Here is a 13,812-nt window from a genome sequence, read left to right on the forward strand (position 1 = left end):
CCCCATAAACAGTACAAACAAATAATTAAAAAGGCACCGACGAAAAAGAAACCAAAACAAAAAATCCAGTTCCAAATTTACCAAATCCACCCCTCATTAACCTTTAAAGTAAAAAATCACCATTTTTAGTGCATTGTTCTTGAGCTTACACACAAATAACCCCAAGGGTTTAGTTTTTTTAACGAACGTAACAACTAGTAATAATAATAAATCAACCGGTTTAACAAATTACACATCGGGGGAACACACATTACACAACAAAGAAATACATAAATCCCATATGGTTGGCGAAATTACGAAAATGCCCAGTCCATATGATTTTTCATCTAAAATCTCCGGCATCGAGTGATCGACGAGCATCCACGGCGGTACGGATGAACCGGACCTCTGGCTCTGTAGCAGTTATGGGTGTAGTAAGATCTCCCAGATCTGGGAGGACACGGGACTCGATTCGCCGACAATGCACCGTACGATATGTAATACTTCTTTCCCCGCCAGTACAGCGACCGTCGATCTACGCCGTCGTCGTCGTCTTCCTCCTCCGTGACTTCGAAGCTTTCTTCTCCGTTGATGATGTCGAATTCGTCGGCGTGAGGGATCGGCCAGTCGAAGCCGTCGGGTAGAAGAACGAGAGATGGGTTATCGGAGAGAGATTCAGATCTCGGGAGTGAAACGAAGGTGAGAAGAGAGACAATGAGGATGAGACTGAAAGACTGAGCTGCCATGGTGATCTGTTGTTGGATGGAGACGAAAGCGAAGAGGAAGAAGAAAAAAAAAGGAAGTGACAAGTGATTATTACAAGGGAAGTCACATGCGAAGAGGTGTTACAGTTGTGTGATAGACTATGCTTTTTTGAGGGTTTCTAATTCAATGCGCCATTTATGGACCTCGAGCTTTGTGCTTTGTCTTCTTTTTTTCTTCTTGTGAGTGTGAAGATGAGTCATCTGGTGGGACACGGTGTAGGATAAGAGATGTCAGGATGATTGGTTATGAACCGTTTGATTATTTAGCTTTGAGATTAATGGGCCGGGTTTTCTTATGGTTCCTTTTTATACTATATGAAACTCCTTTTTGGGCCAAAATACTTCGGAAGTTTTAGCGAAAGACCAATCCCTTGACAAGGGCCCAGTTCAAACTTCAAAATACTTAAATACTGTATGGTTTTAGAGAATTTTATTATTAATCATTTTGGAAATTATTACTTACCTAACAATTAGAAAAAGACCCAATACATACAAAGATTTTTTTTTTGTACGTTACATGCCTAACGGTTCAAACAAATGATAAAAACATACATACGATAATGATGAAATAGTAAGGAAAAAAAAAAGTTTAGGACGACTTTTAATGTTTCTGGTGTTAGTTATATTATCAAGTACTGTTGTACTTGTATATTTAGACAAATAAAAAGTCAGTTGGACAACAAACAAAAAAAGGACTGAAAAGAGAGTCAACACAAGCAAGAAGCTGAAACTGAAAAAGCATATATATCATTAATGCTTTAATTATTTCATTAACAAGGATTACAATGACAATAGTAGTTCCTAATTTACAAACCCGCTCCAACAACCATGGAGAGTCTTGGCTTTAAAAACCATCACTTATCTAACCAAGATAAACAAAGTTAACAGTCTCTCATAGTTTCTTTAACATAAATTAATTCTTCCCTCTCCAGAATCTTTTTCTTTTTTGCTTCTTTTACTCTGACATTAATATTATAATAATAAAATGATAATCATCATCTAAGAATCTGTGCATTACCCACCATCTGATGAGTCCCCATTGCCCCACACCCTTTCATAACCACTCCTCCTCCGCCGCCACCACCACTAGCCGCCGTCATTCCACCGGCACCGATCAAAACTCTTCCTGGTCCTCCTCCTCCTCCGCCGCCGCCACCAACCACTGCCTGCTCCTCCAGCGACTGCACCTGTTTCTTTAAAAACTTTACATAATGAATAGCTTCGTCGAGCATCGAAGCTGTATCCATCTTCGTCCCACCGGGAACAAGCCTTTGCAAAATCCGAATCCTCTCGCTTATCCTCTCCCTCCTGTGCCGAGCCGCCACGCTCTGTGGATCTTTCGAGATCCTAACGTTCCTCCTCTTAGGTGGCTTAACCGCCTCGGGATCTATATGTATAGGTTGCATCACGGCGATGCGAAAGATCATCTCTCTCATAGCCGCCATGTTCGCGCTGTTATTATTGTTGTTACTGTTGTTTCTTTTGTCGAGCAAAACGGAAGAGTAGGCTGTGTTGGGAGAGAGAGAAGAAGGGTTAGTAAGTAAACCTGCGGAACCGTACCGGAAACCTGGTTCGTTGGTCAATGAGTGATCAGAGTGGTGATGGCTTGAGTTGAAGAGAAAAGGGTAAGTGTTGTTGTTGTTATGGTCGGGAGAGAAGAAAGATGAATTATTAGGGTTACAGAACTCATGAGGAAGCTTCTCCATCTGATGCATCATCATGTTCATTATGTCAGAATCCATAGAGAGAGAGAGAGGATATGGAGAAGCTGGTAAAATGGGTATGGAGAGAAACTGGTAAAAAGCTTACATAACGAGATTTTAGGGTTTTTCTTTTAGGTGATTGATGATTGATGATGAGAGAAAGAGACGGTAATGGCAAAGGTACTAGTTCTGTGCCCAATCAGAACTCAAGCAATACAACAAGAAGTGGAATGATTTATATAGCAACTTGTGGCCCATCAATCTTCTTTAACTTATACTACTACATATAAAATTTACACATATATATATATATATATATATTATATAATTGTAAGGAATTTCTTCCCATTTTCAACTCTCACAATTATGGGCATATATCGATATATATTCAATGTTAAAATTTGTCTTCTAGTCTATGTGCAAAATCCACATGCATTCGGACAAACTTACTTATGCAATACCATATATACATCATTTTTTTTGTAGATAATTTCGTTAACTATTATATAACAAAGCTAAATAAAAATATTGAGGTGGATTCTATCCCTCATCTTCTAAACTTGTAATGATAAATTCTAGAACATTTTAAACAATAAATATAACACGAGGCACGAGCTAGTGCTAGGTCGCAAAGATTTTCGTAGGTTACTAAGAGAAGCTATGGAAAAAGCGTGTACATATATGTAGGAAGTTACTATAAGTGGAATAATTGCGTAACATAACTTGCATCCAAAAGTAAAAACAAGTAAAAAAGGCTTAAAATAAGTAAGAAAGATGGTTCCATTTATGAGGATCAATAGTGACCGTCGATTCACGCAGGGAGTCTTTGATCTCATTATCAACCGTCCAGATCATTTTTGGTCGTATACACATGGCTTGCCTNCAATGAGGATGAGACTGAAAGACTGAGCTGCCATGGTGATCTGTTGTTGGATGGAGACGAAAGCGAAGAGGAAGAAGAAAAAAAAAGGAAGTGACAAGTGATTATTACAAGGGAAGTCACATGCGAAGAGGTGTTACAGTTGTGTGATAGACTATGCTTTTTTGAGGGTTTCTAATTCAATGCGCCATTTATGGACCTCGAGCTTTGTGCTTTGTCTTCTTTTTTTCTTCTTGTGAGTGTGAAGATGAGTCATCTGGTGGGACACGGTGTAGGATAAGAGATGTCAGGATGATTGGTTATGAACCGTTTGATTATTTAGCTTTGAGATTAATGGGCCGGGTTTTCTTATGGTTCCTTTTTATACTATATGAAACTCCTTTTTGGGCCAAAATACTTCGGAAGTTTTAGCGAAAGACCAATCCCTTGACAAGGGCCCAGTTCAAACTTCAAAATACTTAAATACTGTATGGTTTTAGAGAATTTTATTATTAATCATTTTGGAAATTATTACTTACCTAACAATTAGAAAAAGACCCAATACATACAAAGATTTTTTTTTTGTACGTTACATGCCTAACGGTTCAAACAAATGATAAAAACATACATACGATAATGATGAAATAGTAAGGAAAAAAAAAAGTTTAGGACGACTTTTAATGTTTCTGGTGTTAGTTATATTATCAAGTACTGTTGTACTTGTATATTTAGACAAATAAAAAGTCAGTTGGACAACAAACAAAAAAAGGACTGAAAAGAGAGTCAACACAAGCAAGAAGCTGAAACTGAAAAAGCATATATATCATTAATGCTTTAATTATTTCATTAACAAGGATTACAATGACAATAGTAGTTCCTAATTTACAAACCCGCTCCAACAACCATGGAGAGTCTTGGCTTTAAAAACCATCACTTATCTAACCAAGATAAACAAAGTTAACAGTCTCTCATAGTTTCTTTAACATAAATTAATTCTTCCCTCTCCAGAATCTTTTTCTTTTTTGCTTCTTTTACTCTGACATTAATATTATAATAATAAAATGATAATCATCATCTAAGAATCTGTGCATTACCCACCATCTGATGAGTCCCCATTGCCCCACACCCTTTCATAACCACTCCTCCTCCGCCGCCACCACCACTAGCCGCCGTCATTCCACCGGCACCGATCAAAACTCTTCCTGGTCCTCCTCCTCCTCCGCCGCCGCCACCAACCACTGCCTGCTCCTCCAGCGACTGCACCTGTTTCTTTAAAAACTTTACATAATGAATAGCTTCGTCGAGCATCGAAGCTGTATCCATCTTCGTCCCACCGGGAACAAGCCTTTGCAAAATCCGAATCCTCTCGCTTATCCTCTCCCTCCTGTGCCGAGCCGCCACGCTCTGTGGATCTTTCGAGATCCTAACGTTCCTCCTCTTAGGTGGCTTAACCGCCTCGGGATCTATATGTATAGGTTGCATCACGGCGATGCGAAAGATCATCTCTCTCATAGCCGCCATGTTCGCGCTGTTATTATTGTTGTTACTGTTGTTTCTTTTGTCGAGCAAAACGGAAGAGTAGGCTGTGTTGGGAGAGAGAGAAGAAGGGTTAGTAAGTAAACCTGCGGAACCGTACCGGAAACCTGGTTCGTTGGTCAATGAGTGATCAGAGTGGTGATGGCTTGAGTTGAAGAGAAAAGGGTAAGTGTTGTTGTTGTTATGGTCGGGAGAGAAGAAAGATGAATTATTAGGGTTACAGAACTCATGAGGAAGCTTCTCCATCTGATGCATCATCATGTTCATTATGTCAGAATCCATAGAGAGAGAGAGAGGATATGGAGAAGCTGGTAAAATGGGTATGGAGAGAAACTGGTAAAAAGCTTACATAACGAGATTTTAGGGTTTTTCTTTTAGGTGATTGATGATTGATGATGAGAGAAAGAGACGGTAATGGCAAAGGTACTAGTTCTGTGCCCAATCAGAACTCAAGCAATACAACAAGAAGTGGAATGATTTATATAGCAACTTGTGGCCCATCAATCTTCTTTAACTTATACTACTACATATAAAATTTACACATATATATATATATATATATATTATATAATTGTAAGGAATTTCTTCCCATTTTCAACTCTCACAATTATGGGCATATATCGATATATATTCAATGTTAAAATTTGTCTTCTAGTCTATGTGCAAAATCCACATGCATTCGGACAAACTTACTTATGCAATACCATATATACATCATTTTTTTTGTAGATAATTTCGTTAACTATTATATAACAAAGCTAAATAAAAATATTGAGGTGGATTCTATCCCTCATCTTCTAAACTTGTAATGATAAATTCTAGAACATTTTAAACAATAAATATAACACGAGGCACGAGCTAGTGCTAGGTCGCAAAGATTTTCGTAGGTTACTAAGAGAAGCTATGGAAAAAGCGTGTACATATATGTAGGAAGTTACTATAAGTGGAATAATTGCGTAACATAACTTGCATCCAAAAGTAAAAACAAGTAAAAAAGGCTTAAAATAAGTAAGAAAGATGGTTCCATTTATGAGGATCAATAGTGACCGTCGATTCACGCAGGGAGTCTTTGATCTCATTATCAACCGTCCAGATCATTTTTGGTCGTATACACATGGCTTGCCTCTATTGGTTTTCCACTACTATTGCAAAGAAGGCATAACGCGACAAAACAAGGTGCATGAACCGCTCTCACCACCAGCACAACAAAACGAGTATTCCATTTTCCCTTATTTTATACATTCATAATCAAAGTTCTATTCACCCTTATATTTTCTCTATCAATTTTTGTAGGTGAAAAAAATCATATAGTTCTCTTATATTTAGTTGAAGTCGCCGATCCAAGAAAGATGATTACTTACGATAAAGTTGTAATAGAAATAGAGAGAGGGTCGTATACTAAATTGTATAATTTGGTAATATGATTACCCCACATCCACATGAGATATGTCAGAATCCAGGGAGCACTATTNCAGGATGATTGGTTATGAACCGTTTGATTATTTAGCTTTGAGATTAATGGGCCGGGTTTTCTTATGGTTCCTTTTTATACTATATGAAACTCCTTTTTGGGCCAAAATACTTCGGAAGTTTTAGCGAAAGACCAATCCCTTGACAAGGGCCCAGTTCAAACTTCAAAATACTTAAATACTGTATGGTTTTAGAGAATTTTATTATTAATCATTTTGGAAATTATTACTTACCTAACAATTAGAAAAAGACCCAATACATACAAAGATTTTTTTTTTGTACGTTACATGCCTAACGGTTCAAACAAATGATAAAAACATACATACGATAATGATGAAATAGTAAGGAAAAAAAAAAGTTTAGGACGACTTTTAATGTTTCTGGTGTTAGTTATATTATCAAGTACTGTTGTACTTGTATATTTAGACAAATAAAAAGTCAGTTGGACAACAAACAAAAAAAGGACTGAAAAGAGAGTCAACACAAGCAAGAAGCTGAAACTGAAAAAGCATATATATCATTAATGCTTTAATTATTTCATTAACAAGGATTACAATGACAATAGTAGTTCCTAATTTACAAACCCGCTCCAACAACCATGGAGAGTCTTGGCTTTAAAAACCATCACTTATCTAACCAAGATAAACAAAGTTAACAGTCTCTCATAGTTTCTTTAACATAAATTAATTCTTCCCTCTCCAGAATCTTTTTCTTTTTTGCTTCTTTTACTCTGACATTAATATTATAATAATAAAATGATAATCATCATCTAAGAATCTGTGCATTACCCACCATCTGATGAGTCCCCATTGCCCCACACCCTTTCATAACCACTCCTCCTCCGCCGCCACCACCACTAGCCGCCGTCATTCCACCGGCACCGATCAAAACTCTTCCTGGTCCTCCTCCTCCTCCGCCGCCGCCACCAACCACTGCCTGCTCCTCCAGCGACTGCACCTGTTTCTTTAAAAACTTTACATAATGAATAGCTTCGTCGAGCATCGAAGCTGTATCCATCTTCGTCCCACCGGGAACAAGCCTTTGCAAAATCCGAATCCTCTCGCTTATCCTCTCCCTCCTGTGCCGAGCCGCCACGCTCTGTGGATCTTTCGAGATCCTAACGTTCCTCCTCTTAGGTGGCTTAACCGCCTCGGGATCTATATGTATAGGTTGCATCACGGCGATGCGAAAGATCATCTCTCTCATAGCCGCCATGTTCGCGCTGTTATTATTGTTGTTACTGTTGTTTCTTTTGTCGAGCAAAACGGAAGAGTAGGCTGTGTTGGGAGAGAGAGAAGAAGGGTTAGTAAGTAAACCTGCGGAACCGTACCGGAAACCTGGTTCGTTGGTCAATGAGTGATCAGAGTGGTGATGGCTTGAGTTGAAGAGAAAAGGGTAAGTGTTGTTGTTGTTATGGTCGGGAGAGAAGAAAGATGAATTATTAGGGTTACAGAACTCATGAGGAAGCTTCTCCATCTGATGCATCATCATGTTCATTATGTCAGAATCCATAGAGAGAGAGAGAGGATATGGAGAAGCTGGTAAAATGGGTATGGAGAGAAACTGGTAAAAAGCTTACATAACGAGATTTTAGGGTTTTTCTTTTAGGTGATTGATGATTGATGATGAGAGAAAGAGACGGTAATGGCAAAGGTACTAGTTCTGTGCCCAATCAGAACTCAAGCAATACAACAAGAAGTGGAATGATTTATATAGCAACTTGTGGCCCATCAATCTTCTTTAACTTATACTACTACATATAAAATTTACACATATATATATATATATATATATTATATAATTGTAAGGAATTTCTTCCCATTTTCAACTCTCACAATTATGGGCATATATCGATATATATTCAATGTTAAAATTTGTCTTCTAGTCTATGTGCAAAATCCACATGCATTCGGACAAACTTACTTATGCAATACCATATATACATCATTTTTTTTGTAGATAATTTCGTTAACTATTATATAACAAAGCTAAATAAAAATATTGAGGTGGATTCTATCCCTCATCTTCTAAACTTGTAATGATAAATTCTAGAACATTTTAAACAATAAATATAACACGAGGCACGAGCTAGTGCTAGGTCGCAAAGATTTTCGTAGGTTACTAAGAGAAGCTATGGAAAAAGCGTGTACATATATGTAGGAAGTTACTATAAGTGGAATAATTGCGTAACATAACTTGCATCCAAAAGTAAAAACAAGTAAAAAAGGCTTAAAATAAGTAAGAAAGATGGTTCCATTTATGAGGATCAATAGTGACCGTCGATTCACGCAGGGAGTCTTTGATCTCATTATCAACCGTCCAGATCATTTTTGGTCGTATACACATGGCTTGCCTCTATTGGTTTTCCACTACTATTGCAAAGAAGGCATAACGCGACAAAACAAGGTGCATGAACCGCTCTCACCACCAGCACAACAAAACGAGTATTCCATTTTCCCTTATTTTATACATTCATAATCAAAGTTCTATTCACCCTTATATTTTCTCTATCAATTTTTGTAGGTGAAAAAAATCATATAGTTCTCTTATATTTAGTTGAAGTCGCCGATCCAAGAAAGATGATTACTTACGATAAAGTTGTAATAGAAATAGAGAGAGGGTCGTATACTAAATTGTATAATTTGGTAATATGATTACCCCACATCCACATGAGATATGTCAGAATCCAGGGAGCACTATTTTATTCTGTAAACTTAATTAACACATTCATATTCATAACGAGAATGGTTAATAGTATATTGATTTGTGCTGTTGTATATAACAAAATGGTGGACATATAGATAGATAGATAAGAAATAATGGAGGATGATTAATCGGATCTCTCAATGGACATCGAGCCTTAGCGTATGGCACGTTTCTCAAAGCCGATCTGAGAACGACTTAATTCCTTCTTTTTTTTTCTTATATATCCTTTTCTCACTTTCTTTTAGTTTCAGAAATTTATTTAAGTATTTTATATTTAGGTTTAAAAAAAAAACTTTTGTTGCTTACCGCCACTCATGACTTACCTTCTGGCGAAGGTGCTTATCAGTTTATATGAAAATTGTCAACTTTTTTTTCTTCATCTGACAACCCTATATCATTCCCAACAAAGAGGAAGGATTTTTTTTTTGTTCTTCTTTAGCAATTTGCAAATGGCTTTAGACCCCAAAAAATAAGAAGTTATCATACTATAGTTAGTACGCTCTATCGTTTAAAGTGAATCTGATTCGTGATCAGATAAAAACGTTTGAATATTTAATTGGCACTCTGTAACTCATTAATAATGATGTAAACCAAATTAAAAATGACAAGAAGCAGCATTGATCGATCATAGCTAGTTAATCTAAACAAATGACAGTATATGATTCTTACCTTAAAAATACACAAAATCCAAAAAGACACCATAAGCTCTCACTGTTCTTTCAAGATATGTCTCACTTTATTTGTACAAAATCACATTTAAGACTGTTTTTTGTTTTTTAGTTTACTTATATATAACTCTGATTTTCTTTTTCTTTTTTTTTGGTTGGTTCTTCCCCATAATTAGATAAAAACAGGCAGACAATGCAAGTGCTTCGATCTTGGTTTTACCCTCCTATGTTGACACCAAAACATGCAAAATTCTACGAAACGGTGACGTTTCACTGTCCTTACTCTCTCAATCAAGAAACAGGTTTTATTAAGTCCACTTTTTTTTTCTTTCACTTTTGCCCGACTCACTACAATAAATACTCTCATCTTTTGTGTAACACACACTGTCTTCACTTATCGTCACATTTATTAGTAATAATATGGGTGTCAATATATATTAGCTATTATCATATTGGTATTTGTATCATGTGTTATCGACTAAAACTTGTAACATTTCAAATTGGAAAACACTTAAAATGGTCAAATATATGGAAATTCATGAACGATGAGATAAAACAAGGGTCCATCTCGATTATTACATATTGGAATTTTTTCACAACTTTGTTTCAGTCTTAAGACTTTATTATGACCTTCGGTTTCTTGTTCCCTTCTCTCTCTCAAAAGATCTGTGAAGAATCTATGTGACAGCACAGTGGGAACAAAGGAGGAGTAAAAAAACATTTTAAACAAAAAACTTCAGAAGGACCACAGACATATATACATATACATGTCTAAAGATATGAATATGATTGGTTAGCCTCTGCATGGTAGTGGCCAAGCTGTCTCTCAATCCATTGTATGTTGATAATTCTGATATTGATCGATATTCGATGTGAATGAATGGTTACAAGTTCGGTAACTGAAACGTAGTAACTAAATAATTATTGTAAGATCAATACAAACCCGAGTGTAAAGCATCAATGCAGGCGTCAGTGCAATGACACATCGCGTGCATGTTTGAGATGCAAGGTCTAGTATACAAAGTTTCTAACTAATTAGAAAAGTTGACGTCGTGCGATTAATTATTACACTTAGTTGGTAGTTGGACGTACGATTACCAGAATAAATATAAAGATTAAAGTTAAAAGACATGTATGTTTATATATAGTTCGGTACCAATTTAAACTATAGGTAAGAATTAAACCTTTTTCAAATATGACGATCTAACTACATTTAAATACCAGAAACAAATAATATAGTTTATTTGTTTATTAGTTGTAAATTTTTTTTAATAGTGTGTAATGTACGTACCAAAGTTGAGATAGGCTGCCTCCGAAGGCAAGGTAGCGATACAATCGTGTTCTTGTCCCAAGCATCATCTATACTCGTTGTTCCACTAACAACCCACTTTATATTAATAATTAATTAAATCAATCCAATTATCAAAATATATAAAACAATCCAATTATTTTCACACAATCTAGTAAATAAATAATATATTCACTCCATAAAAATTACATTGTTGTTTGGTTATTGAAAAAAAAAATCGTCCCACGTGAGATATCCCACAAAGGTCCCAACATCACCACAGAGAGTCTCTGATCATTACAATATCCTTAAGATTAGATTTATATAGACATTTTCTTATAATATCTTCTTGGGCAAGTGCTCTGTATTGTTCTGACACATTTCTATCATCTTCCTCCCTTTCTATTTGTTATTTTTATTTTCCGTTTGACATATTGAAGAAATGAGATTTTTTTTCTTTTCTTGTATCATCTTTTCTTCAATGCCTTTTCCTCCTTTCTCTTCTCTATCTCTCTTTTCTTTGGGGATAAATTCTCATGTTCTCTGTGACAGGTTAAAGTTTATGCACTATTCTTTGTTATTATTCATCTATTATATAATTTATACCAAATGCATAAGGAATGCAAATCAAATGAGAACAGCTAGTATGTGCGAGATTGCCAATGAACGGTATCATAAAGTTATCGTATATATACTAGTAAGATCCGACTACAAAATCAAACCAATTACGTAACCATATGTATGTTTTTAATGTCTTGAGATGAAAACAAAAGTCAATATCTAGATCTTAGAAGGTTGACACGTCCTGAAACGAAAACGTAGATGTACAAATTTTAGTATGAAAAGAAAAAAAAAAGTTGAAAAAAGGGTAAAATTCGAGAAAGAATGGGGACAACCAAATAGGTGGGTTGATAAAGATTTTGATTTTATTGGATATAAATTAGTAAGCTTTTAAAATGGGTAGGTGTTGGGAATGTAGATCCCAATTTTATTTATCTTCGTTTTCTAATATTATTTATCTTATTCCTCTTTGGCTCTTTCTATTATTTTTGGTCTTTTGTTGATTTTTGGTATTTTTTGGTGCATACTTTGACTACTCGCACCTACGTCTCTTGTGCTATGTTAAATGTACTCATTTATAATTTCCCGGTGCACCTCACACACACGACATATGGAAAACAAAAATATGATATAAGATAATGGTTTCATTTTGATGATATAGATATTAGAATATTTTCTCCTTTCGTATTCAGATTTGATAAGGATCACGTACAACACAACTAATTACGCATCCATTTACTCTCTTTTCTTCTTATGCATCCATATGACCATATACTGATCATATCGGGATTATTATACGTATATGTGTATATTTTGTTTTGGTTATTGGTTAGCAGACAAAAATATCAATGATTCAACAGATCTAGGGCTTTAATTTAATCAACGAGTCGCATATTATTAAGATATATGATAGAATAGAGATTTGTGGGGCAATATATGTACTATATATGGGTCTTTCCACTCATTGCCAATTGGTTTTGAGTTGGACCCTGATATATCATGGTTTTTTGTGGTTTTTAACCATGATATAAAGAGTTTTTTAGAGTATTTTGATTTGTTTTCTAGGATGTTTTTGAGTCTTTACAGATTTTCTAGGATTTTAGCATGGATGGAGTAAAGTTGAGCAATTTGGATCATTTTGGAGCATTAATCCCGAAGAAACGAACTTGGAGTCAGAACAGAGAGGGAATGTCGATCGACACTGCTTTAGCATTGATCGACACCGTATTTTGTTTACAAGAGAAGTCAAGTTCTGGAAGTTTTACAAAATTACCCGAAGTTTTCCATATTTGCAACACAAGTCCCTGGCGTGTTTTAGGACATATATATATATATATATATATATATATATATATATATAGTATTTTTAGGTTTTAGAAACCCTTAAGTTATTTCTAGCAAGTTTTACTTTCTGCAACCCTGTGAGATTTTGAGAGCTTTTGGGAGAAAGAGATCTGAACTGCTTTGAGAGAAGAATTCATAAACTCCCTCTTTTACTCTTTTAATTTCAATTGCTTATTATTCAGAAAGATGATTTGTTCTTCATTGAATATGTCTGAGTAGTTTGCTTGTTAGGTTCAGGGTTTTTCACAGGATTTTATGATTTATAAGATCTGTTTATTTAGGATTCATTATCTTTCTAGATCTTCATCATATGTTGTTCTTCATACTAATTCTTGATTGATCACCTAGAATACCTTAGGAAAATAAATTGATATGAGAATATAATTGATTTTCCTGATTAAAACCTTTGATGAGCAAAATTACTTTTTGCAAAGAGATTTGATTTAGTAATTTTGTGAACTTATCTAAACCTGTTTTTAAAGCTGATTTTTAACCTAGAATTTTGCAAGGAGATTTGGATTTTCTGGTTTTAAATTTAGATAATATTTGCAGTGAGAACTGATTTATTTTACAGAAGAGTTTAGAGTTCTAGATCTGATTTTTAATTGCTTGAATCCTAATTAATTTATTGATTTGATATTCCATAATTTCCTGAGAAATTCTCTATACCTAGCTTTTTGATCCCTTGAATTTACAACAGTTTTATTTTAATATTTTGCTTTGATTTTCTTATTTAAATCAACTTGTTTAGCGTAATCATAAAACTCTATAATTTATTGTGTAGTCTAGAGTCCTTGTGGAATTCGACTCCTAAGTATTACAATGACCTCTTAATTTGAGAGAGTAGCTCTAGGGTTTAATTTGAGCATATCAGACCCCATGTTTACTAATATGGTATCATAGCTCTTGCTTTGAGTTTTTTTTTTTTTTTTTT

General features: G+C 35.2%; 4 protein-coding genes across 4 annotated transcripts; all 4 read right to left on the minus strand.

Annotated features, from left to right (window-relative positions):
- On the minus strand, nt 77-929 carry LOC104727325 (protein RALF-like 34). Its single transcript, XM_010446397.2, has one exon. It carries the CDS (start codon nt 723-725, stop codon nt 327-329), a length of 399 nt encoding a protein of 132 aa, XP_010444699.1. The 5' UTR covers nt 726-929; the 3' UTR covers nt 77-326.
- On the minus strand, nt 1,465-2,693 carry LOC104727324 (transcription factor HEC1-like). The gene has a single exon (XM_010446396.1). The coding sequence runs from the start codon at nt 2,483-2,485 to the stop codon at nt 1,739-1,741; it is 747 nt and encodes a 248-aa protein (XP_010444698.1). The 5' UTR covers nt 2,486-2,693; the 3' UTR covers nt 1,465-1,738.
- LOC104727326 (transcription factor HEC1-like) lies at nt 4,103-5,331 on the minus strand. The gene has a single exon (XM_010446399.1). The coding sequence runs from the start codon at nt 5,121-5,123 to the stop codon at nt 4,377-4,379; it is 747 nt and encodes a 248-aa protein (XP_010444701.1). The 5' UTR covers nt 5,124-5,331; the 3' UTR covers nt 4,103-4,376.
- LOC104727327 (transcription factor HEC1-like) lies at nt 6,803-8,031 on the minus strand. Its single transcript, XM_010446400.1, has one exon. The coding sequence runs from the start codon at nt 7,821-7,823 to the stop codon at nt 7,077-7,079; it is 747 nt and encodes a 248-aa protein (XP_010444702.1). The 5' UTR covers nt 7,824-8,031; the 3' UTR covers nt 6,803-7,076.

This window comes from Camelina sativa, chromosome 11, assembly GCF_000633955.1.
Source record: "Camelina sativa cultivar DH55 chromosome 11, Cs, whole genome shotgun sequence".
Lineage (NCBI taxonomy): Eukaryota > Viridiplantae > Streptophyta > Magnoliopsida > Brassicales > Brassicaceae > Camelina > Camelina sativa.

Coding starts and splice junctions, on each gene's coding strand:
- LOC104727324 (XM_010446396.1), bottom strand. CDS start 2,485: ATGGATTCTGACATAATGAACATGATGATGCATCAGATGGAGAAGCTT.
- LOC104727325 (XM_010446397.2), bottom strand. CDS start 725: ATGGCAGCTCAGTCTTTCAGTCTCATCCTCATTGTCTCTCTTCTCACC.
- LOC104727327 (XM_010446400.1), bottom strand. CDS start 7,823: ATGGATTCTGACATAATGAACATGATGATGCATCAGATGGAGAAGCTT.
- LOC104727326 (XM_010446399.1), bottom strand. CDS start 5,123: ATGGATTCTGACATAATGAACATGATGATGCATCAGATGGAGAAGCTT.